General features: G+C 51.0%; 7 protein-coding genes across 7 annotated transcripts; 3 read left to right on the top strand and 4 right to left on the bottom strand.

The window, feature by feature from the left end:
- Positions 1 to 32: 32 nt before the first annotated feature.
- On the bottom strand, positions 33 to 751 carry Aud_003566 (uncharacterized protein; the record flags this gene model as incomplete). Its single annotated transcript, XM_043288516.1, has 3 exons — positions 33 to 265; positions 343 to 464; positions 666 to 751. 3 exons carry the CDS (start codon positions 749 to 751, stop codon positions 33 to 35), a joined length of 441 nt encoding a protein of 146 aa, XP_043144451.1.
- A 1,303-nt stretch (positions 752 to 2,054) lies between these two features.
- Aud_003565 (putative C6 transcription factor) lies at positions 2,055 to 4,297 on the bottom strand (the record flags this gene model as incomplete). The annotated part of the gene is made up of 4 exons (XM_043288515.1): positions 2,055 to 2,728; positions 2,784 to 3,862; positions 3,934 to 4,066; positions 4,171 to 4,297. The coding sequence occupies 4 exons, from the start codon at positions 4,295 to 4,297 to the stop codon at positions 2,055 to 2,057; spliced, it is 2,013 nt and encodes a 670-aa protein (XP_043144450.1).
- Positions 4,298 to 5,314: 1,017 nt separating this feature from the next.
- Aud_003564 (SDR family oxidoreductase) lies at positions 5,315 to 6,274 on the top strand (the record flags this gene model as incomplete). Its single annotated transcript, XM_043288514.1, has 1 exon — positions 5,315 to 6,274. The coding sequence occupies one exon, from the start codon at positions 5,315 to 5,317 to the stop codon at positions 6,272 to 6,274; it is 960 nt and encodes a 319-aa protein (XP_043144449.1).
- Positions 6,275 to 6,520: 246 nt separating this feature from the next.
- Positions 6,521 to 8,771, bottom strand: Aud_003563 (DUF3292 domain-containing protein; the record flags this gene model as incomplete). Its single annotated transcript, XM_043288513.1, has 5 exons — positions 6,521 to 7,313; positions 7,368 to 7,595; positions 7,656 to 8,167; positions 8,228 to 8,437; positions 8,484 to 8,771. The coding sequence occupies 5 exons, from the start codon at positions 8,769 to 8,771 to the stop codon at positions 6,521 to 6,523; spliced, it is 2,031 nt and encodes a 676-aa protein (XP_043144448.1).
- A 602-nt stretch (positions 8,772 to 9,373) lies between these two features.
- On the top strand, positions 9,374 to 11,266 carry Aud_003562 (crossover junction endonuclease MUS81; the record flags this gene model as incomplete). Its single annotated transcript, XM_043288512.1, has 3 exons — positions 9,374 to 9,465; positions 9,521 to 10,091; positions 10,139 to 11,266. 3 exons carry the CDS (start codon positions 9,374 to 9,376, stop codon positions 11,264 to 11,266), a joined length of 1,791 nt encoding a protein of 596 aa, XP_043144447.1.
- A 370-nt stretch (positions 11,267 to 11,636) lies between these two features.
- Aud_003561 (putative copper resistance-associated P-type ATPase) lies at positions 11,637 to 15,425 on the bottom strand (the record flags this gene model as incomplete). The annotated part of the gene is made up of 1 exon (XM_043288511.1): positions 11,637 to 15,425. The coding sequence occupies one exon, from the start codon at positions 15,423 to 15,425 to the stop codon at positions 11,637 to 11,639; it is 3,789 nt and encodes a 1,262-aa protein (XP_043144446.1).
- Positions 15,426 to 17,075: 1,650 nt separating this feature from the next.
- Aud_003560 (transcription factor TFIIIB subunit BRF1) lies at positions 17,076 to 19,453 on the top strand (the record flags this gene model as incomplete). The annotated part of the gene is made up of 3 exons (XM_043288510.1): positions 17,076 to 17,499; positions 17,555 to 17,763; positions 17,819 to 19,453. The coding sequence occupies 3 exons, from the start codon at positions 17,076 to 17,078 to the stop codon at positions 19,451 to 19,453; spliced, it is 2,268 nt and encodes a 755-aa protein (XP_043144445.1).
- Between the last annotated feature and the right edge of the window lie 1,075 nt (positions 19,454 to 20,528).

Genomic DNA, 20,528 nt, shown 5'->3' with positions numbered 1-20,528 from the left:
CTGAAGCCTATCGCGACAGTAGGAGAATAAAACTACTCCTCGTCCTCCTCCCCGACGTCAACCTCGGCCTCCGCGGGAACAGTGCTCCCCTTAGCCTTGGCCGCCGCGGCAGCAGGACCGCTGGTTTTGGCGGTGTCCGCTGGCTCCTCATCTTCTGGCTCGCCGTCTCCGTCTTCTTCTTCATCCTCGTCCTCGGCGGGGACGCCGTTGCCATTCTCTTTGGCCTTGGCTTCGGGGGCCGTCTTTCTTCGCTTGGAGGGAGGAGCTGGGGGTGAAGAATGTTAGATGCGAGAAAGAATATAAGAATGGACATAGGCAGAGAAGAAATACAGATAGAAATACCTTTGTCCTTGGCAGGCTCTTCCTCTTCCTCTTCTTCGCCTTCTCCTTCCTCTTCTTCGAGCTCCTCTTCTTCTTCGCTACCTTCTTCTTCCTCGCTTTCGCCTACGTCGGTGTCTTCGTATCTAGAGCAGGGAGTGTGAGTTAGCGGTTTTATTCTCTTGAATGGGGGTGCATGACAATAAGTGAAGTGGATGAGCTTCGATGGCGCGTGGCGATGCAAGAGAGTAGATGCGACGGGTCTCGTTCAGCGCATGGCGCAGAGCGCAGTGTGCGACTGTGGCGGTAGCTGGGAGCGTGCAATAGCAGAAACATAAGGAACTTACTCTTCTTCCTCTTCGCTTTCGTCGCTAGGAAGCGCCTGGAGTTCTTCCTCCTCCTCGGCTTCTTGCTTTCTCTTACGGGTGGACATGGTGATTTAGGATGGAAAGTGGCTTATATAGAAAAGAGAGAGGGAAAGGCCGGGTCAATGGCGGAGAGGTATGGATGGAAAGGAAGAGTTAGAGACCCAGGGGCGTCGGGAATAACAGAAGAGACTGAGTCTACTTGAGAGGAGAGGAGAGGACAGAAGGATGGGAAGGGAGGAAGAGGAAAATATAGAGGGAACGGCTGAGGAGAAGGGTAGGGCGCAGGGAGGTCTACCTAGCTACTACGACTAGAGATTAGGTGGTAGCATAATCCCTCAGAACCAGATCCTGCCCCCAAGGGGGGGAGGGGAACGGAATGAGCGGCCATTACTTCAGCAGACAGGGAGGGAGGAAGAAGCGAGAGGGGCAGAGACAAGAGTTGCCGGTCAGCAATTACAGAAGACCATTGGGGCAAAGTCCAGTCGTAAGGAGCAGTGCAAGCTGGGGAAAGCTAAGCAGGGACTGTAGCAGCAGCAGATGAACACAGAGGGAAGAGAGCTGAAGCTGCGGCTTGTTCTTGGGACTGACTGGAGTATGTGACGACGTCGGCTTTAGGCCCAGACAGTGTGGATAACGCGAAAAACGACGTCCATCCAATGACTGCTGTCATCAGTGCGTGTCCATTGTGTACCTAGGATGATGCTCCCGTAGGCTTGGAGCCCGTTTGCAGGCTCCCTCATTTCTTAGCCTTTGACTTTGGTAGCGTATGAAGAATAAGCTTGTGAGTGTTCGGTCAGCAGGTATGAAGCCAAAGTCCTCTATGATATGAATTTGTTTAAGAGAGAATCAATGCAAAAACAAAACACTTGATGGCATTGATGGAAGAAAGCGATGGTTGTAGGAGGGAGGCATGGAAGCGTTGTCTGGTGGGAATTCTCAGAAAAAGCGGACATAGCAAGGCTTCTTGTGGCCATAATAAATTAGTGCGTGTTCATAAAGTAAGCAGCACATAAAGTAAGCAGGAATAATGATGATGTCAGTAAGTGAAACATCATGCGTACGGTAATTTACAGGTCACAACCGAAATTTCAATCAGCAGCAGCTTCTCCGGATCTAACCCGATCTGGAGACTCGCACGGACCATCTGCTCAGGCACAACATATCACGCTGGGGATAAGCGTGTCTGAGTCTGACTGCTTGGGAGTGTCATGCAGGGGGTGAAGGAATTGGTATTTCCATGGCAAAGAGTCACCAGTCAACAACAACAACAACAACATTCCCATCTTGTTAAAAATTCGATATTATATATACTTCCTTATATCAAATATACAACCTGATCTTCCTGGGTATCAAGAACAAAGGACAGATTTATTGCGCCAGAAATTCAAAATTGGCCATGCTGGGGTCAAGCAGATTCTCATCTAACCCAAAACCATAAGTGCCGACCATGTCGTAGATGAGGTCCGGTGGCGGAAATCCCTGGGCCATGGCATTCGCACCGCCTGGTACCTCACCCTCTGGCCGGTCAACAGCTCCTGTGCCTGCCACGGGAAGTCCTCCGGCGTTGGCAGGTCGTCCAGCCTGCCACGCAGTTTCCCACGAGTCAAATCGCTCTAGCATCTTGCTTAGTCCCCGCGCAATGTGTCTTGTGAGATGTCTTTCGCCAGCGGAGACACAGTTCAACAACTCGATGACTCGCTCTACCAGACGGCGCACCTTCCGGCCGTCGATACTGAGGTAGGCTGAATTCCAGTTCACGGCGACCTTGAGCAGGAAGACCGCGGAAAAGGTGACCATAGTATGGGTGAAAATAGGAACGCCCACAATGGCGTCCCGGATATCCTGTTCCTCCAATACCATATTTAGACAAGCCATGGCAGACGAAATGGCGATGTTCGCCGATTCCTTCCGGTCCATGGAGAAGACCGGGGTATTGGACGGTGACAGTGCGCGAAGAGAGAGCGAATTTAGCTGGAACTTTGCAAAATGGTAATGCAGGACCACTCCTTTTGATGGATACGTCCTCACGTATGGGCTATCGGCTACACCGCGATAATTAGATGTGCTATGAGAATGATGGCTCACTGGCTTACTTACCTGATCGTGGTTGCCAGAGGAGGCGCCATTGATCAACCGCAACGTTGTAGACCCTCAGTTGGCCAAAATCTTCCTCCGTAAGTGCTTGTTCCGTATCGCTTCCAAACATTCGATAGGCCTCCGTGAGGATCATGAACAAGGCTACTTGTGCCAGCAGTCGAATATCACCAGGGACGACCATCGGTGACTGGAGGAACGTCTCATAATTCTTGATCGAGACATCTTCGTGAATGACGGGTGGTCGGCCGTAGGCGATGCTGAAATGATGGTCGCAGACATATAGTAGGTACCATAGTTGTGCACGCTCGTATTGATCACTGTGACCACGGATCATCCGCTGGTAGCTCTGGTGGAGACCCATCTCCGTTGCTATTCGGACAGCATGGCCAGAAAGCTTCCAGCTAAGTTCCGACAGCCAGAAGGCACCGACGCAGAGGCCACGGATGTCGTCCAGGGTATGAGCCCGCGTCAGAGACATGCTCGACACGAGCGAGACGTACTCGCTGTAGCACCGATTCAACGTCTCATTGCGATTGGGAATGTGTAGGGCCGCGACGGTAAGAACAGCCGCAGACAGCAGTGTCGAGGCTCGTCTCACAGAAGTCAGATCTCGATGCACGAGGATGATTCCTCCCCAGAGAAGCTGGTTCATTGTCCGACTGAAGTATGCGAAGAGTTCCTCGGCCTCGTGGAGAGATATTAACCCCCGCGATATGAAATCCTCCTCCAGTAGGGTCAGCCTCGGTTTCTCCACAGGATTGTTTCGTAGGTTTCGTAGTTTCGTGACTTCGTAAAGGCTGCGCATAGGGGCCGGCACCAGCTCCGGGCCCTGCAGGTCCGGCTCCTGCGAAGGTTCTCGAGTGACATCCATTACGGCACCGGGGGCATTCTGGCCTTGACTCGGTTGTGAGTTGTCTATTGAAGCGCGATGTCCATTTGTATGCGAAGCAACCGGGCTAGGTCCGTTCTGAGGGTCGCCTGCGGCATACGTGGAGAGTTCTGGAAGTCCGTTCTGGCGGAGGAGGTTGCGAACAGCCGTTTGGAGCTGATGAATCGCGGAAGCAGCTTGCGATTTCCATCTTGACGATGAGCCATCAGCATATCGACGAATCTATAGGATAACCAAAAGATACACGTCAAGGAAACATACATCCCATCGTCATCAACAAACTTCTGCGAGAAGTCATTGACTACACACTTGATGCCGCTTCGCGTGCATTTTGTGCAGCTAGTTTCGCCCGGTTTCAACTCGCATTTGATCTTATGTCGTTTGCACTCCGCACCTGCACGTTCCGAATATCAGCCTGAAGCTCCACTTTGGAAGTTGAGCTTGCATCTCTGCATCCTTGCCACGAGGCGCTTAGAAGACCGAGTCGGAGGCACTCACAAGCGCGGGCTTTGGAGACTCTTGGAGGAGGAGGTCGAGCGTCAAGAACGGAGGAACCGCGATCATACCGTCTTGGAGACTCGAGACCGGCATCAGAAGACGACCGCTTGAGATCGGATCGGTCCATGATTAATTGGTTTGTTTGTTGACTGCGGCGACTGGTCGGGGATGCTCCGGTACTATGGAAGTAATGCAACCAACCGTCACTGGCTCGCGATTTAAAGCGACGCAATCAGCTGTCGGAAGTGGAGCGATCTATGGACGTGCCTATGATGATCAATGGTACGCAGATTATTATCATCAGAAATTTGCATTGACATGAGAAGAGCAGATGGGTCGGATGAGTCGACTGAACGAGGTGCGAAAGGCGTGGGGGGAATGACAGAAAAACGTGGGAGGGACAAGGAAGATTTGACCCCGCCCGAGTTGGAGTCGAAGTATCTACTACCGAGAGACAATGGCTGGTTTTGACCAGCTGAATGGCATGAAGAAAGAGGTCATGATGGTGATACCTTATTGATCTCTCCTAAGTTTTCTCTATCATAGAAATATCTTGATATGCGATGGATATCCATCAAATTCCTGGACAAGTTACATTCTGGGGTGGAAACCTGGGGGTACGGAGATATATCGGACGGCAGAGTGGGATATAGAGCAGGGTATCGAGTAGTTTCTCACTCGGTCTTCTTCGAACATACCCATCATCCATCATCCTCAACTCCATCGTATTGGTAGTCCTTGTGTATCAACAGTGGCATGTCCATGATTGCTGGTTGATATCTCCAAATGCAAGCCCCACATACAAAGGATCATGCTTCGTCGCATTCAATTCACTCGCACTCTCGCTTCACTGCTTCTTGAGTAGGAAAATTACTGATCCATATCTGAAAGTTCCGCAAGTGATGCATGTCTCTGAATTACTGCAGGTCCAAGCTCTTTTTCACTTTAATCAGTCTCAACGACATCACCGGCTCAAGTCCGGCTGCGGAGAAAGTAGTAAATCGCCTCGGACTTGATGCGAATGCGGAGACCCCACTACATTTCCAAATAAGTTGATGGGATATCTCTTCACAAAAGCCATGTTTCCTCCATCTCTTGTTTCGCAAATACCTCATACTAACTAAATTAAACACCAAGACTCGATATGCAAATCCTCATCACAGGCGCCGCCGGCTTCATCGGGCAATTGCTCGCAAAAGAGCTCCTCAATGACCCTTCCTACCACCTCACATTGACCGATATCCACGAGCCCCCCGTCCCCAAGGGCGTCAAATACCCGCAAAATGCAAATGCCATCAAAGCCGATCTACTCGCTGGCGCAGAAACAGTAGTAGACAAAAGCCTCGACGCCGTCTTCGCCTTCCACGGCATCATGTCCTCGGGCTCCGAGGCCAACTTCGACCTCGGAATGAGCGTCAACGTCGACGCGACTCGCACCCTCCTCGAGGCCCTCCGCAGAACCTGCCCCGGTGTCCGGTTCATCTACTCATCCAGCCAAGCCGTCTACGGCCGTCCGCTTCCCGACGTGGTCGACGACAGCGTCACTCCCACGCCGCAGGGTTCATACGGCGCCGAGAAGCTGATCTGCGAGACTCTTGTCAACGAATACACAAGGCGCGGCTTTATCACAGGGTTCACGCTGCGGTTTCCGACGATCTCGGTGCGCCCGGGGCAACCGACTGCGGCGGCCTCGTCGTTTCTCTCGGGGATGATTCGGGAGCCGTTGGCGGGGAAGGAGTGTGTGATTCCGGTTGAGGATCGATCGTTCATGTCCTGGGTCTGTTCGCCGCGGACGCTTGTGCAGAATCTTGTCCTTACGCTGTCGTTGCCGAGTGATGCGTTGCCTCCGCATATCCGGTCGATCAATGTGCCTGGTATCTGCGTCACGGTGCAGGAGATGATGGATGCGCTGGAGAAGGTGGGCGGGAAAGACAAGCTGGCGCTTTTGAAGGAGAAGGAGGATCCAACGCTTAGGCCGATTCTGGAGTCGTGGCCTACGAGATTTGACAATTCTCAAGCTATTGCACTGGGGTTTAAGCGTGACTCGTCGTTTGAGCAAGCTGTTAGAGATTATTATGAGCAGGAGGTATTGGGGAGAGAATGAGGATATTAGTATAAGTGGACTTTGACTGCCAATAGACTTGTACATATCTGCTAGACAATTGATATTGAAAGTACTCCAAATGAAAAGTATGTACGCCGTAAACAATCGGATTATAATAGAACATGATCAGGAGGTCTAAAAACTTCAATCTAGCCTTCCATCCACGGGTACAGTTGGGGTCTGGAAATCAATCCAGAAGCCATTATTTCCAAACCTAGGAGAATCTCAGTAAATGTAGGATGATAATTAAAAGCTTTCCCAAACCTGTCCGTCAATGGCAACCAAGCGGTTGAACAATTCGTTTCGAGTACTCATTGCTGTAAGCTGATAGGAATCGTGCGGATGCTTCCCCATAAGGATCAAGCCATCCACAACCTCCTTACTGCCGACAGCCCAGCCAGCAACCAATTTCCCCTTCCAACCCATTCCGCCGATCTTGCGCATTTCCTGGATTTCGGTGACCGGTATTGTGAAGAGCACTGTGCCTTTCTTTCTACTGTCCAGTCTGTAATCACCCTGAATGACAGTTGAGTCTGTCGTGAAGTATAGTAGCGGCGGCTGCTGGGACGAGTCAATCACCACAGTGCCTCGTTTACCCTTGTACCTTGCGTCGAAATCTACAGGGCCGTAGGGCAAGGTCTCTTGGCCTTTCTTGCGTAGGATACCGACATGATTCTTCGCCTGATTTGATCCCGCTTGGGCGCGAACCCGGTCAACTGCCAGCTTTGTCTGGATTCCTGTCGCTGTGGTGCCCTTGAAGAAGCCGACTATCCTGGCGCCAAAGTTCTTCTTCTTGGGCTTTTCGTCTTCATGAAGCTCTTGCGCTGCATCTTGTTTCGGCTCAGGAGCCGCAGCTCGGTTGATTTCCTCGTCGGTGGCCCCCAAGGTCAGTTGATCGTGGTGGATCGAGGCGGGCCTTGACGGAGCTTTATGGAGCGAGCTTGAAGGGGGCGGCGGCAAGGGTGCGGCATTCGATTCACCAATGCGAAGAAGTGTGAGGGTAAGCTGAGCATTAGTGGGGACTCCTTTCAAGAGGGAACTGGCAAGGGGTCAGCGGACTGTCTATCATGTGTCTCTTATGATCCACACATACTTTTGCAATTCGAGAAGCTTCTGCCAATGCGGGAATTCATGGTTCAAGTAGCTCATGAGACGTTGAAGAATTGGATCCCCAAAAAAGACAAACCCAAGAAGGAAAGTGCTCAACTTGACGAACACATAGCTTGAAGTCAGTAACGACCCTAGAAATCCAGCCGCGAGCACGCTGGATAGACGAAGGCAGGGGGTCACGGCCGAAAAAGGTGGTGTTGGTGAGAGGGCACTGCAGCCAGAACGTCAGAACCATAGGGCGCCTACTATGTATCATGAACTCAACGCTTACTTGCCAAACCTCTCGTAAGTATCAGTGATATCACTGAGCACCCGCATTGCCAGATTTGCGCCGTTCAGCACCGTCTCCTTCATAGGTTGCCTGGTCTTGTCGTGAGTATCGGCTGGTACTTCTCCAGCAGCAGCTTGTTGTGCATCGGCCGTCTTGGACACGATATCCATCGCGTCTGGAACTGAGGATTCCATAGGAGCATCGTCGGGTGTGCCTTGATCATGTTTGCCGGCAGCACTTCCCACGGCAACAGTGGCAACGCTAGTGATTAAATTACTTGCTTCTTGCTCGGCTGCTTCACCTTTATATTTTTCTGGAGCCCCTGTCACACTGTCATGAGAACCGAGCACTCCAGCCATGGGTTTCTGCACTCCGCCGGTAGATTTATCGACCAGAGCAAGAGGTGCGGGAGGGAACAGAATCTGCCGAGATCGAGGCCAGACAACCAGAACAAGCATCGTACCGAAGAGCGCGGGAACGAGAAGATCGAAAAGCCAGGCTACGGTGTATACCTACAGAAAAATTGTTCAGTCTTCATTGGCCACTCGCCACAATGTTGGACTTGAGCGTACTGCGCAAAAGGCTGATGTTCGTCGAGGCTCTCTCCATGAGCGAAGCCTAGCGATGTGCTTAACTAAACTGGTCAAGCCAATAACCACCGTTGTATAGAATCTCTCCAGGGTAGCCCTCAGCTTATCTGGGGAGAAATTCTCATCTTCTGCCCGATTAAGATCCAGCCTCTGTAAGGGGACGTTCGGAACAGCTTTGACACAGTAGATTTGCTGCACTTGTCAGCATTGCCTTTCGAGGGCTTGAGAGCAAGCATACCTTATTGAAGCGACGGATTAGCATCCAGAGATCCTGATTCGACAATCCCGTCACAATCCTCTCCTCAATTTTGTCAGAGTCTCCCCATCCAATGTCTGAGACATCGTTGGTGACTCCAGCTTTCTGAGCCAGTCCTTTGGCCTCTTCCTCAGGCTCTACCTGAGAGAGTACATGGCTGTCAGTTGGCCCAAGATCGTCATCTTGGCTCTTTCCGTCATTGTGCGAACTCTTGTCGAGCCCTGCCGATATAGGCTCTGGCGCTCGAAGGGACTCTGGCGCATCAGACATTATATTTGGCAAAGATTGAAAAGCGAATCAAACAGAAAAACACATTGCATTTAACAGGCCGACTAAATTACATCATGGAGCCGCATTTCTCTTTTATGTCTGCAACTCTGCACTTTCCTAGGTATGTCTCCTGTTGCGGGGACCATCGACGTCATCCCCTGCAATTATCTTGTTGGTGAACAACCACTGGTTCTCCAGAGGCCAGGATTCCCTTGGTCCGTGTCTAGAGCTTGTAAGATCTTAAGGCACGATGGATAGTCTACCTTGGTCAACATCGCTCAACACGTGTTGTTCACAAGAACAAAGAAACCTAAGGCATCAACTCTTGCAGCCTGAGATTCAGCAATTTGTAACTACAAAATGGGCCCAGGAGCAGGCTGCTGATCATGTGACTAAACACAATGTGTAAGATGCCACATTTGCGCCACACAAACAACGCCACACCTCCCTCATCTTGCCAAAAGTGGAAATACACGTGAAATCCAACAAAGACGCGTTATCAGACTCATTCACAAAGGGTTCTATGATAGCAGCACATCGCTGATTCCTCCGAGTCCATTATGAACATTCGATGGATGAATCAACCGTAGACAGAAGAAAGCATGAGTGAGACCTGTGCGAATCCCCTGCTTCTGGGGTGGATCAAAGAATGGTTGGATCAGGCTCGCGAACGCAACAGCAAAGGCGTCACAGTGTCAGTATACTTATTTCACAATTTCCTTCTATCAGCCAAGCTCATACATTGTCAGATACAAGAAAGCCTATGAGTCGATGAAGGCTTGTCCGCTTGTCTTCCAGCATCCATCCGAGGCACAACAGCTGAACGGTCTTGGACCGAAGCTATGTGAGCGCTTGACGGAGAAACTGAAGGCATACTGTGACGACAATGGGCTACCGATGCCCGAACATCCTCACAAGGCAGCAGCGAGCAAAAGAACTTCCGACGAGGGTGTTGACGGACAGCCCGCGAAGAAACCACGGAAAGCAAAGCCATATGTGCCTTCTCTTCGCTCCGGTCCCTACGCGCTACTGTTAGGTCTAGCAACGCTGGATGAGAATGCATCTCAGGGCTTGACGAAAGCTCAGTTAATCGAGAAGGCTCAGCCACATTGCGACAGTTCTTTCACCGTCCCTCCTGACCCTTCCAAATTTTACACCGCTTGGAATTCGATGAAGACGCTTCTCCAAAAGGAGCTTGTTTACGACCATGGACGGCCCCTCCGGAGGTATGCGCTAACTGAGGAAGGCTGGGAAGTTGCGAAGAGAATCAAGAAGACATTGCCCGGGGAAGGTTCAAATACGTTGACTTTCAATCAAACAGTAAGACACACAGTAAAGGATGAAAAGCAGAAATCTGACTTTGACAGGACACAATGTCGATCGAACACGGCGTCTCCAGTACTTATGTTCAAGGCAATACAAGCGCCGGTGCTGGCCCGAGGCGTAGTGGTAACGACAACAATATTGTTGTTCCGGAATTTCTACGAGACGATGAGAATGACGAAGGCGTTCAGATACTAGACAACGATGGAGAAAGAGATCCAATTGATGAGATCAGAATTGAACCCATCGCACTTCCTGCCAATAGTTTCACAGTCCAGCTGGTACTGGACACGCGCGAGGTCCGATCATCCAAAGACCGCGACTATATTGCCAATGAACTAAGCAAAAAAGGCATCACCCCCGAAGTACGTGCCCTGGAACTGGGAGATGCAATGTGGGTTGCCAGATGCAATGACCCTACGTTCCTTTCACAGCACGGCGAGGAATGTAACGAGGTGATGCTGGATTGGATCGTGGAGCGAAAAAGGATGGACGATCTCCTCGGTTCTATCAAAGACGGGCGGTTCCACGAACAAAAATTCCGTCTCCGTCGCTCCGGCATCAAAAACGTCGTCTACCTAATCGAAGAGTTCTCCATTACCCACGATGTCGGCAGTGCCAGCGCCATGAAATATCAGGAAATGATGGCGTCCGCCATCGCCTCGACGCAGGTCGTCAACGGCTACTTCGTCAAACAGACGCGGAATCTCGATGATACGATCCGCTATCTGGCTCGGATGACATTTCTTCTACAGAAGATGTACTGCTTTTCGCCACCAACACATACCCTCAGCCTGATCCCAAGCCGACAATTGAATTCCGCTCAATCCTATCTCACAGCACTTGAGCGACTTCGAGCTCGTGATCCGTCTGTAACATACTCTGTCACCTTCTCCACCTTCTCCGCCCTTACCTCCAAATCCGATATCCTGTCTCTCCGCGATGTTTTCCTGAAGATGCTCATGTGCACGAGGGGCGTGACAGGGGAGAAGGCCCTTGAAATCCAAAAACGATGGTCCACTCCGCGAGAGTTCATCGAAGCGTTCGAGAAACTGGATGCTGAGGGTCGAGGAGATATGGTTTTTGAGCGGACAAAGACATTGGTTGGCCGTAAGAAGATGGGCAAAGTACTCAGTAAAAAGATTGCGGACATTTGGGGTACGGACGGATAACCCTAGGATAAGTGGCTATTCTACAGGTCCCTTCTGGGACAATAGGTAGTTTTAAAGTTACTATCTGCTATAGGGCAGGCATTCGCAATATCCAAGAGGTTTTTATTGATGGGTTGAATATCATATCTTTAGATTAATATCTTGATTATCTCAAATTAGGATAATGATACATCGATAAGGTAGGTATAATTAGTAGCAATAAAGCCAGCCATTAAATGACAATTTCGACGTCGATCAAGACAACAAACATATGATGAGCATTACTAATAACAAGTCATTCGCAATCGTCATCGTCATAATCCCATTCCGATGCCCTTTCCAATAGCCAACGACAGCCTGTGACATGATGAAAGCTCTCCGACAAACTCCTTCAAGATCTAGACCGACCCAACAGCTTTCTGATCGTCTGCCCGTCAATCACGAGAGCAAGACTACTGCAGATAACCGAAACGCTGCTCAACGCCATGGCCAACGCAGCCCACACCGGACTAAGCCTCCAGTGGTCATTGACGGTGACCATCTCGCCGTCCATCATCATATGCTTCTGCCCACTGATGATGGGATAGAATACGCCCGCAGCAACAGGCACAAGGCAGAGATTATAGACAACCGCCCAGCCAAAGTTCATCTTGACGCGGTTGAAGACGCGCCGGCTGAGGAGGACCAGCTGGAGAATAGTATCCAGCTCCGAGTTGAGGAGAATGAAGCTGGCCGAGTTCATGGCGACGTCAGAGCCGGACGCCATGGCGATACTGACGTCGGCGGCTGCGAGAGCGGGCGAGTCATTAACGCCATCGCCGACGAAGGCGACGATCGACCGTGAACCGGATCGGTTCATTTGACTTTCGGCTTCGTCTTCGTTTCGGACGGGGTACAGGCCGTCCTGAACCTTGCGGACAAAGTCCGCTTTGCCGGCTGGCATGACATTGGCCATCACATTGGATCGGGAGATGCCGACCATGTCTGCGACGGCGTAGGCGGTGGTTGGGTTGTCCCCCGTGCACATGAAGACATCGACATGCCGCTTGCGGAGCTGAGAGATGACTTCTGAGGCCTGCGGGCGGATGGCATCAGTTGTGGCAAAGACGATAGCGGGCGTGAACGAGGGTTTTTCTGTGGAAGTTGGCTCGATTTTGCGGAGTGACAGGATCGCAGTGGATTTTCCAGCGGCCTGGTACTCCTTCAGCAGACTAGAAAGACGGGAAGTGTCTACTGCAGACGCAAGGCTCTGGAGAAGAGCCTCGCTGCCGATCGCGGCTTCATAGACCACTGTCGTTGAGGAGTCCGATGCAGGATTGTTGATTGAGACGGTGAAGGTGCCCGTCATGCCTTTTCCGGATCTCTCTTCAATGTCGGAGGCTACGACGGGAATTTCAGAACGTCCCTTGCAGAACTCAGAAACCGCACGAGCGATAGGGTGATTGCTGCTTTCCTCCAGCTGCTGAGCAAGCTTCCAGGAGACTCGAATCTGCTCAGCGTCCGTAAGAAGGACTTCATGATCAGAGACCTTTAGACTACCGCCCTCTGTAAGAGTACCTGTCTTGTCGAAGATAATCGCGTTGAGGCGGCTCGCTTCTTGAAACGCCTCTCCTCCGCCTTTGACGAGAATGCCGTGTCTGGCAGCCAACCCACCGCCCACGAAGAGAGCTGTAGGAGCAGCAAGGGCCAACCCACACGGGCAGGCAACAACGAACACAGCAATTGCAAACTCTAGGCTCCAAAAAGCCCAGCCACCCCGTTCGGTGTCGAGGTAGTCCGGGGGCAACGCTCCAGAAAGTCCGAGAGAGAGCCAGATGATGAATGTGAGGATTGCTATGAGAGTAATCACAGGCACAAAATGCGATGTCAGTACGTCCGCAACCCTTTCCAGAGGAGCTCGTCTGCTCTGTCCCTCGCGGACCACGCTAATGATCTGGTCCAGCATGGAGGAGCCGCCGAGGGCGGTAATCTTGATTTTCACAGGCTGGCCAACATTCACAGATCCCGTGAAAAGTTGGTCACCCGCTGACTTTTGCACCGGCTTAGATTCTCCGGTCAAGGAACTCTCGTCGAACTGGTAGGTATTATGCCCAATAATGACACCGTCTGCGGGAGGGGAAGCGCCGTGAGGGATGCTGACAACATCCCCAATTTCCAGCAAATCAACTGCAATCCGCTGTTGACTCTCAACCGAGGATGGATTCCCAGATTCAGTCTGATCGGCAGGGATGGAATTTTCGACCAATATTGCTTCAGAGGGCCTTAGCTTTCCAAGAGACGCAACGGCATCTCCTGTCCGCGCCTTGCTGTAGGCTTCCATGAATCGACCAGCGAGGATGAACAATGTCAGAAACACTACGGAGTCGAAATATGTTGTGCTGTGGCTGCTGGTGGATGTGTTTGCGGCAGCATCCATAATGAGAACAGCCAACGAAGACACGTATGCCACTGTGGTGCCGGCGGAAATCAGAAGATTCATGCTGCCGAAGCGATAGAATCTTCGCAGGATCGGAGTGCGGCTTCCTGGTCGCCAAAGAGAATAGATCTCTTTCATGGCTCGTACATGGAAAATGTCTGTGCCATAGAACATGACCGGCGTAGTCATGATGAAGAGGGCCCATTCAATCCGGGAGACACTTCCAGCCCACGTCGGCTGCTCTAGATATTTCCTAACCCCGTTATTCGATGAAACAAGGCTCATGAAGACAATACCAATCAAGAAAGTCGGGATCGCCACCAACAAAACAAAGGCAAAGCGCATCAACAATCGGCGACGTTCGTGCAGCTGCATGGCGCGAGATCGATCTTCGAGACTGGGAGGATGAAAGACTGACGCCTGAAACGCATCATGCGCTGACTCAACTACCCGAATGATGGCCCGGATAGTCAACGACGGAGGATCAGGCGTATATGTAACTTTCAGCACGTTGTTGTCGAGGGACAACGTTCGTTCGCATTCCACCAGAGGAAACACTTTCAAAGAGTCGAGAACCCGCTCCGGACAATGGTGGCAAAACATGCCATCCACGCGAATTGAGACAGTCCGTTTCTGCTTCCTATCCTCTTCGTTGTTCATGACCACGGGTTGGATGTTGTCGAGGGAGGCCTCGTAACCAAGATCATCAATTTTCTCCAAAATGGCATCAACATTTTCCCGTCCCACAAACTGAACTCTGCCACTGTGAGCCAGAAGATTCACGGAAACTTCCGTCACAAATGGCAGTTCTTCAAGCCCTCGGGTGATGGTCGCAGAACAGGAGCCACAGGTCATTCCACCAATGGCAATTTCGGCGAGATAAGCTGGAGCTGAAGGTGCGGTTGCAACGACCGGCTCGACTTCGTCCACAGAAGCTTCATAACCAATGTCTTCTATCAGGTCAACAATCTTATAGATGTTTGTTTGAGGGCCTGTATAGAGCAGCGTTGCACTACTGGTGAGAAGATTGATGGTCACCTCACGGACAAAGTCGAGTTGTTGGACTTCTTTTGTAATAGTATTGACGCATGATGCACAACTCATCCCACCAATGCTGATACGAGCATTGAACTCTTTATCGCCTGGCGGAGGCACTTGATGAGTGTCATGCCCGAAGGTTGAGCTACTCGCATCTGCTAGAGACTTTCGAGGAACAAGACTCTCAACGTCAGAGGAGTCCCGGGCGCCAGCAAATTGGTGAGCGGAGTTTTGGGCTTTGCCATTTGTTGAAGGAGTCGCAGCAGCTTCTTTTGATGGATCGGCTGCTGCTGCTGCTGTCTGTCGCTCGAGTTCTTCTTTCCTGCAAGCATCGCAATTGACGATATGCCGCCTGTTTTCGGAAGTCGAGGCGAATGCAGGGGAATGGAGAGTAGAGAAAAATCCAGCGTCTGAGGTTGTACCAAGATCGGATACTACCGCGCCGTCATGATCGTATGTGGTAACATGATGGACTTCGAAGGCCGCTTGAATGAGGGCCCTGGCTAAATCTGCTGGCTTCGAGTCTAAGCTGTGCAGCACGCGGACTTCATGCGTCAGGATAGAAACTGAGATGGTTTCCACCCCTGGTTCTTCTGAGAGAACCTCGGTGATGTACGCGATGCACGAAGAGCAATGCACATTGCTCACGAAAAACAAGCTTGTGAGGCAGCGAGCATCCGACGCTACAGGGGATGAAGACGCAGGGGTCTTCGTTTCTGTGGGCATGGTTATGGGTGCCGAAATTCGGAGAAGGATGTATGCTCGACTCAGAAGTTCTGAAGGCACGTTGAAAGGAAGTTTGTCTGAAGGCGATAGCTCAGGTTGGGTACGTCTAAGCTGCCCCAGATGGACAATGGCAAGTTGGTAAAGGCAGCACCAGACAGTCAAGATTTCTGTTTATGCAATTGCAGTTTCAACGGATCTTATACAAATGGTTGTCCTATCAAGGATGATGAGAGTCTGCAATATGAAAGAAAAAGGCATGAATGATACTGAAGTGTAGCAGCAGGAGCGTGGGATCGCATGCTTTATGAAGTACAACTGATGACAAATGACTGGCAAGGAGTCTTTTGAAATGCAGTTTCTTCACCACGATTTGACGTAGATGAATGCAATCGAAACGAGGCGAAAATGCGACTTTTTTGCGTAGTTCATCCTGAAGCTCGAGAGTGTGGATCTCCCAATATACGCTAAACCACGCACAAATCTCGCATCCGGACGGAAGGTCTAGATATCATTCAAAGGCGGATTCGCGGCGTACCACAACGCAAAGTAACGTCAGTTCTTGATTCGCCTGGCATGCACGAGTCTCAGCCAGACACATGTGATGGTGTTTCATTGGCCTGGAAAGGCTATCTCGTGGACGTCGTGCAGTTGTGATGTTAATCTTTGGTGACGGAACGGAACCGACGGATCAGAACCGAGTGGCGGACATTCATTGAATCTGGGGGAGGAACCACTTTCTTAGTGGCAAGCTAATCTGATAATGATCAGATCTGCTGTACTCCGAATGATACCTATAGTATGAATCTCGACAGCCCTTGGAAAATGAGCTGACGGTGATTATAGAGTAAGCTACGGAGTATAAGCCGTGGTTCTCACATCGAGTCTATAAGTGGGATGGACTCTTCTTTGTTAGTGGAGAGTACAGACTCCATGAAACCCGGAGGTTAGAAATAGTAATCGATCACAATTAACAATGAAATGATAAGGTCTAATGAAACTGGAATTGACTGCTGCAACTGCCCTCATTTGATTCTATGATATGTTCTCACCCCGAGACTCGAACCGCCGCTCCCCAAGGCAACAATTTCACGTGATAATCCCACTGCGCCACCGTGACTGATCCGGACAAATTTTGACGCGTGCAAAGTCCGCCCCCAGCAAATCTCGTGTTCTTCTCATCCTTCTCCCTCGTCTTCACCCGCCATCGACAGACTACTTCATCCTTATTCTTCATTTTTTTACTGGGGGTTATAACCGGTGGCCATTACTCTTTCGTCCCATAAATTTCAAAACATTCCATATCATATTATCCTTTCTTCTGGTCGAGCTCGGAGTGCTCACTCGTTAGGCGACGTCTGGGGTCTCTGGACATTTTTCCTTCTTCCCGCCCACTACTTTCCCATTTTGGAAGTCAAGACTCGGCCCTCCTTTTCGTTGATTGGTCCACTCAACGACGCCGTATATCAGGTTCAGAGCACAATTGTTGTCCTCTTACTATCAAGGACTGATCTGTAGCACGTTGTTTGCTTCTCCGTAAACTTTTGTCCGTTATGCTCAACCCCCATCCTGTCTGAGGTTCACCCTTCAGCCTAAGGTTGTCTTGTCAAATTCCAACTCTGCGTCTCCTTTGAGTACACCACGTGATGCACGATGTCTGCCTTTAGACCAAACATGCGTCCCTCCATGACCCCTAGGAGTGGTCCGAGAGCTCCGCCGGTAGGCCGTTTGGCGAGTCTCAAGGCTCCTACTCCGACTCCGATTAAACGGCCTCAACCAATCGCACGCCCCCAGGCCCCCAGGCCTACTACCCATCCTAAGACCACTACATGTCCCAATCCTGGATGTCCAGCTCCTCATATTGTGGAGGATGATGGTCAGAAGGTTTGCTCGGGTTGTGGTACTGTCATTAGTGAGGCAAATATCGTCTCCGAAGTCACTTTCGGTGAAACATCATCGGGTGCAGCGGTCGTTCAAGGAACGTTCGTCGGTGAAGACCAAACCCATGTCCGCAGCTATGGACCGGGCTTTCAACGGGGAGGTGCTATGGAAAGTCGAGAAATTACAGAACAAAATGGTATGGTATTTTCTGTCCCCTCATTTTTCGACTAGCTCGTGCTGACTTTGGCCAGGAACTCGTTATATAAACCAACTAAGTCGTGCTCTGAACATCCCGGAGAGTGCCATGAAAGCTGCTGGTCAGGTTTTCAAACTTGCTGTCGGGTTAAACTTCATCCAAGGTCGTCGGACAAAGACGGTTGCAGCTGTCTGTCTGTATATCGCCTGTCGACGGCAAGATGGGAATACTGTCATGCTTATTGATTTTGCTGATGTACTGATGGTAAGTGATCTACTGTAATTAGACCCTGTGGCCTTGCATCGCTAATTTTGTTCAGGTCAATGTATTCAAACTCGGTCGAACCTATAAGGCCCTACTAGATGAACTACGTCTTGGCGGTAATGTCTTTTTGATGAACCCAATTGATCCGGAGAGTTTGATCTATCGGTTCGCCAAGCAACTCGAATTTGGAACTGCGACGATGCAAGTTGCCAGCGAGGCAGTCCGCATTGTTCAGCGAATGAACCGTGATTGGATGACTACCGGTCGACGTCCGGCCGGTATTTGTGGCGCTGCTTTGATCCTTGCAGCTCGAATGAACAATTTTCGTCGAACTGTTCGTGAGGTCGTTTATGTGGTGAAAGTCACTGAGATCACCATCAACCAGCGTTTGAATGAATTTAGCTCAACGGAGAGCGCTGAGCTTACTGTCGATCAGTTTCGCTCCGTGCAACTGGAGAATGCACATGACCCGCCTTCCTTTACCAGAGCCAGGGAGGGAAGAAAGCCATCAAGAAGCATAAAAAGAAAGGCGTCGGACACCGCGGCCGAGATCGAGGGAGACATGCAGGACGCGACTCCTGCTGAGCCAAGGCGTTTTGATGCTGATGGCTTCGCTATCCCTAGCCTCCCCGTTGACCCTGCGTTGACCACGGCGGACAGTAGCCGACGGCGAGCGTCCGTAACCTCTGTGCTCAACGAGATTGTATCGGAAGTTGGAGAAGAAGCGGCAATACCAAAATCTGCACGCCCTGCGGCGCCCAAACGGACAGAGCTGCCGCCGCCGACCCCTGATCAGATTGCATCGGAGGAAGCTCTTGAAAATGAGATGACGGCTCTCCTATCGAAAGGCTCTAACATGATTGAGAGTGTGGCTTCGGGCCAGGAGGAAGAGAAAAAAGTTCCTGATCGAGCAGAAATTGACGCCTCCGAATTCGAAGATGATCCTGAGGTCGCCAACTGTCTTCTATCTCCAGCCGAAGTCGAAATCAAAGAACGAATTTGGGTGCACGAGAACAAGGACTACTTGCGGACACAACAAGCCAAGGCCTTGAAACGAGCCCTGGCGGAGGCAGACTCTCAGCCAGGAATGCGTAAGCCTCGTAAACGCCGAAGGGGTAGGCTAGGGGACGTCACCTACCTTGAAGGGGACGGGGAGGATGGGGATGGCAGAAGCACCCGGGCATCTACCCCCGCCGAAGCAACTCGTCGCATGCTCGAACGCAGAGGGTTTAGTAAGAAGATCAACTATCGCCTTCTGGAGTCATTGTTCGGCGATGAAGGAGCCGAGGAGGCTGCCAAGGCCAAGGCGGAGAGTATGAGCAGGAGCCGGAGTCGAAGCCAGAGTGTGGCTTCACGACGCAGCGCCAGTGTGGAGCCGCGGGCGATTTCTCTGGCAACTGCCAAGCCTGTCGCCTCTCCCGCTCCCCCTACGAGGCCCGCGCAAGTTCCGGGCGAGAAACCCCTTCAGCTGGGAGTGCAGGTTGGCAAAATTGACCGCGCACATACCAACGAGGAGGTGCACAGACCAGCGCCTGAGTCGGAAAGCAAGATTCCGGACGAAGAGGTGGAGGACGACTACGGTGACGACGAAGAGGATGATTATGAGGAGGACCCTGATGGGGTCGATGCTGCGTTTGCAGGGCAGTACGGCGACTACTATGATGATGAAAGTGATTACGGCAGCGATTAGACAGAGCCGAGACAAGCGCGGTGTGTCTAAAGCTTTGTAAGGCATCTCATCTCATCTTATGCAACCATCCTCTGAACACAAAGTCTGGAACTAGACGACGAGATGCAGAACCGTTGATGGTCCATTAAGATTAAAAATAAAAAAGCCTCTCGAATAGACTGGCTGCTCGAGCGCGGAGATTTTTCTTTCAGTCTCTCGATCAGCGATCATCTTTTGCCCCGTCCGGAGTATCGAGTTACTTGACCAGGTAATCGATCGTCAGTAGGAATGAGCGCCTCCCTGTAGCTAACCAGCCATCAATCAGTTTCCAGTTCTAGTCATTATTTAGAGTGGCAGAAGATCGTCTACCACGAACACCCCACCATGAAATATGGAATCTAGCTATTTTTGGTTGTCGACATTCCATGCGCAATAAGGCTACTTCCCATGGGGGAATTGTCGGTGCTCCAAAAGTCTGCCCTTCTATCCCAATTGCACGATAGGCAGGCAAAATCCGCAGCACTTTGTACGTGTATAGTTTACTGAATCCGCAGACACTTCCGCTTCATCTGATGTATTTTTTTTGTAGTTTTGTGGGAACCACGATTGTGCTGCCTTCGTCACGTGGCTGTGATGGGTGTGCATGGAGTACACGGTGAGATTCCTCTCGTCAACCAATTTCCACCAGTCTCCTCTCCCATCATCCAGCACCGTCACGAAAGTACTGTCATCAGAAGCTCGCTGATTTGACTCGGCGTCATCATGCATTCAAGTTCGACTGCCCCACACGAGCTTGCTTTGCCATTCCGCAGCAAAAAGGACTGAACTATATGCTTGTGATCATCGCACTCTGGCTCGAGCTTCTGTAATGGGACTTTGTCTAACGGCTAGGACAGACCTAGCTGATGCGGAACCCTCACCAGAACAAGGGGTCACCCCTGCCGGAAAGTTTGGGAAAGAAAGACAACAGTGATGAGAAGTCGTATGATATCCTAAAGTGCGTCGAGTGATGGTATCGTGTCCAAGCTCAAAGGCAACCCTATTCTGTTCAGTCCACAACAACCTGCTTTTCCTCTGTGATCACGACACAGAGTGA

This window comes from Aspergillus udagawae (assembly GCF_001078395.1).
Source record: "Aspergillus udagawae IFM 46973 DNA, scaffold_2, whole genome shotgun sequence".
Lineage (NCBI taxonomy): Eukaryota > Fungi > Ascomycota > Eurotiomycetes > Eurotiales > Aspergillaceae > Aspergillus > Aspergillus udagawae.
This window is presented reverse-complemented; position numbering and strand designations above follow the sequence as displayed.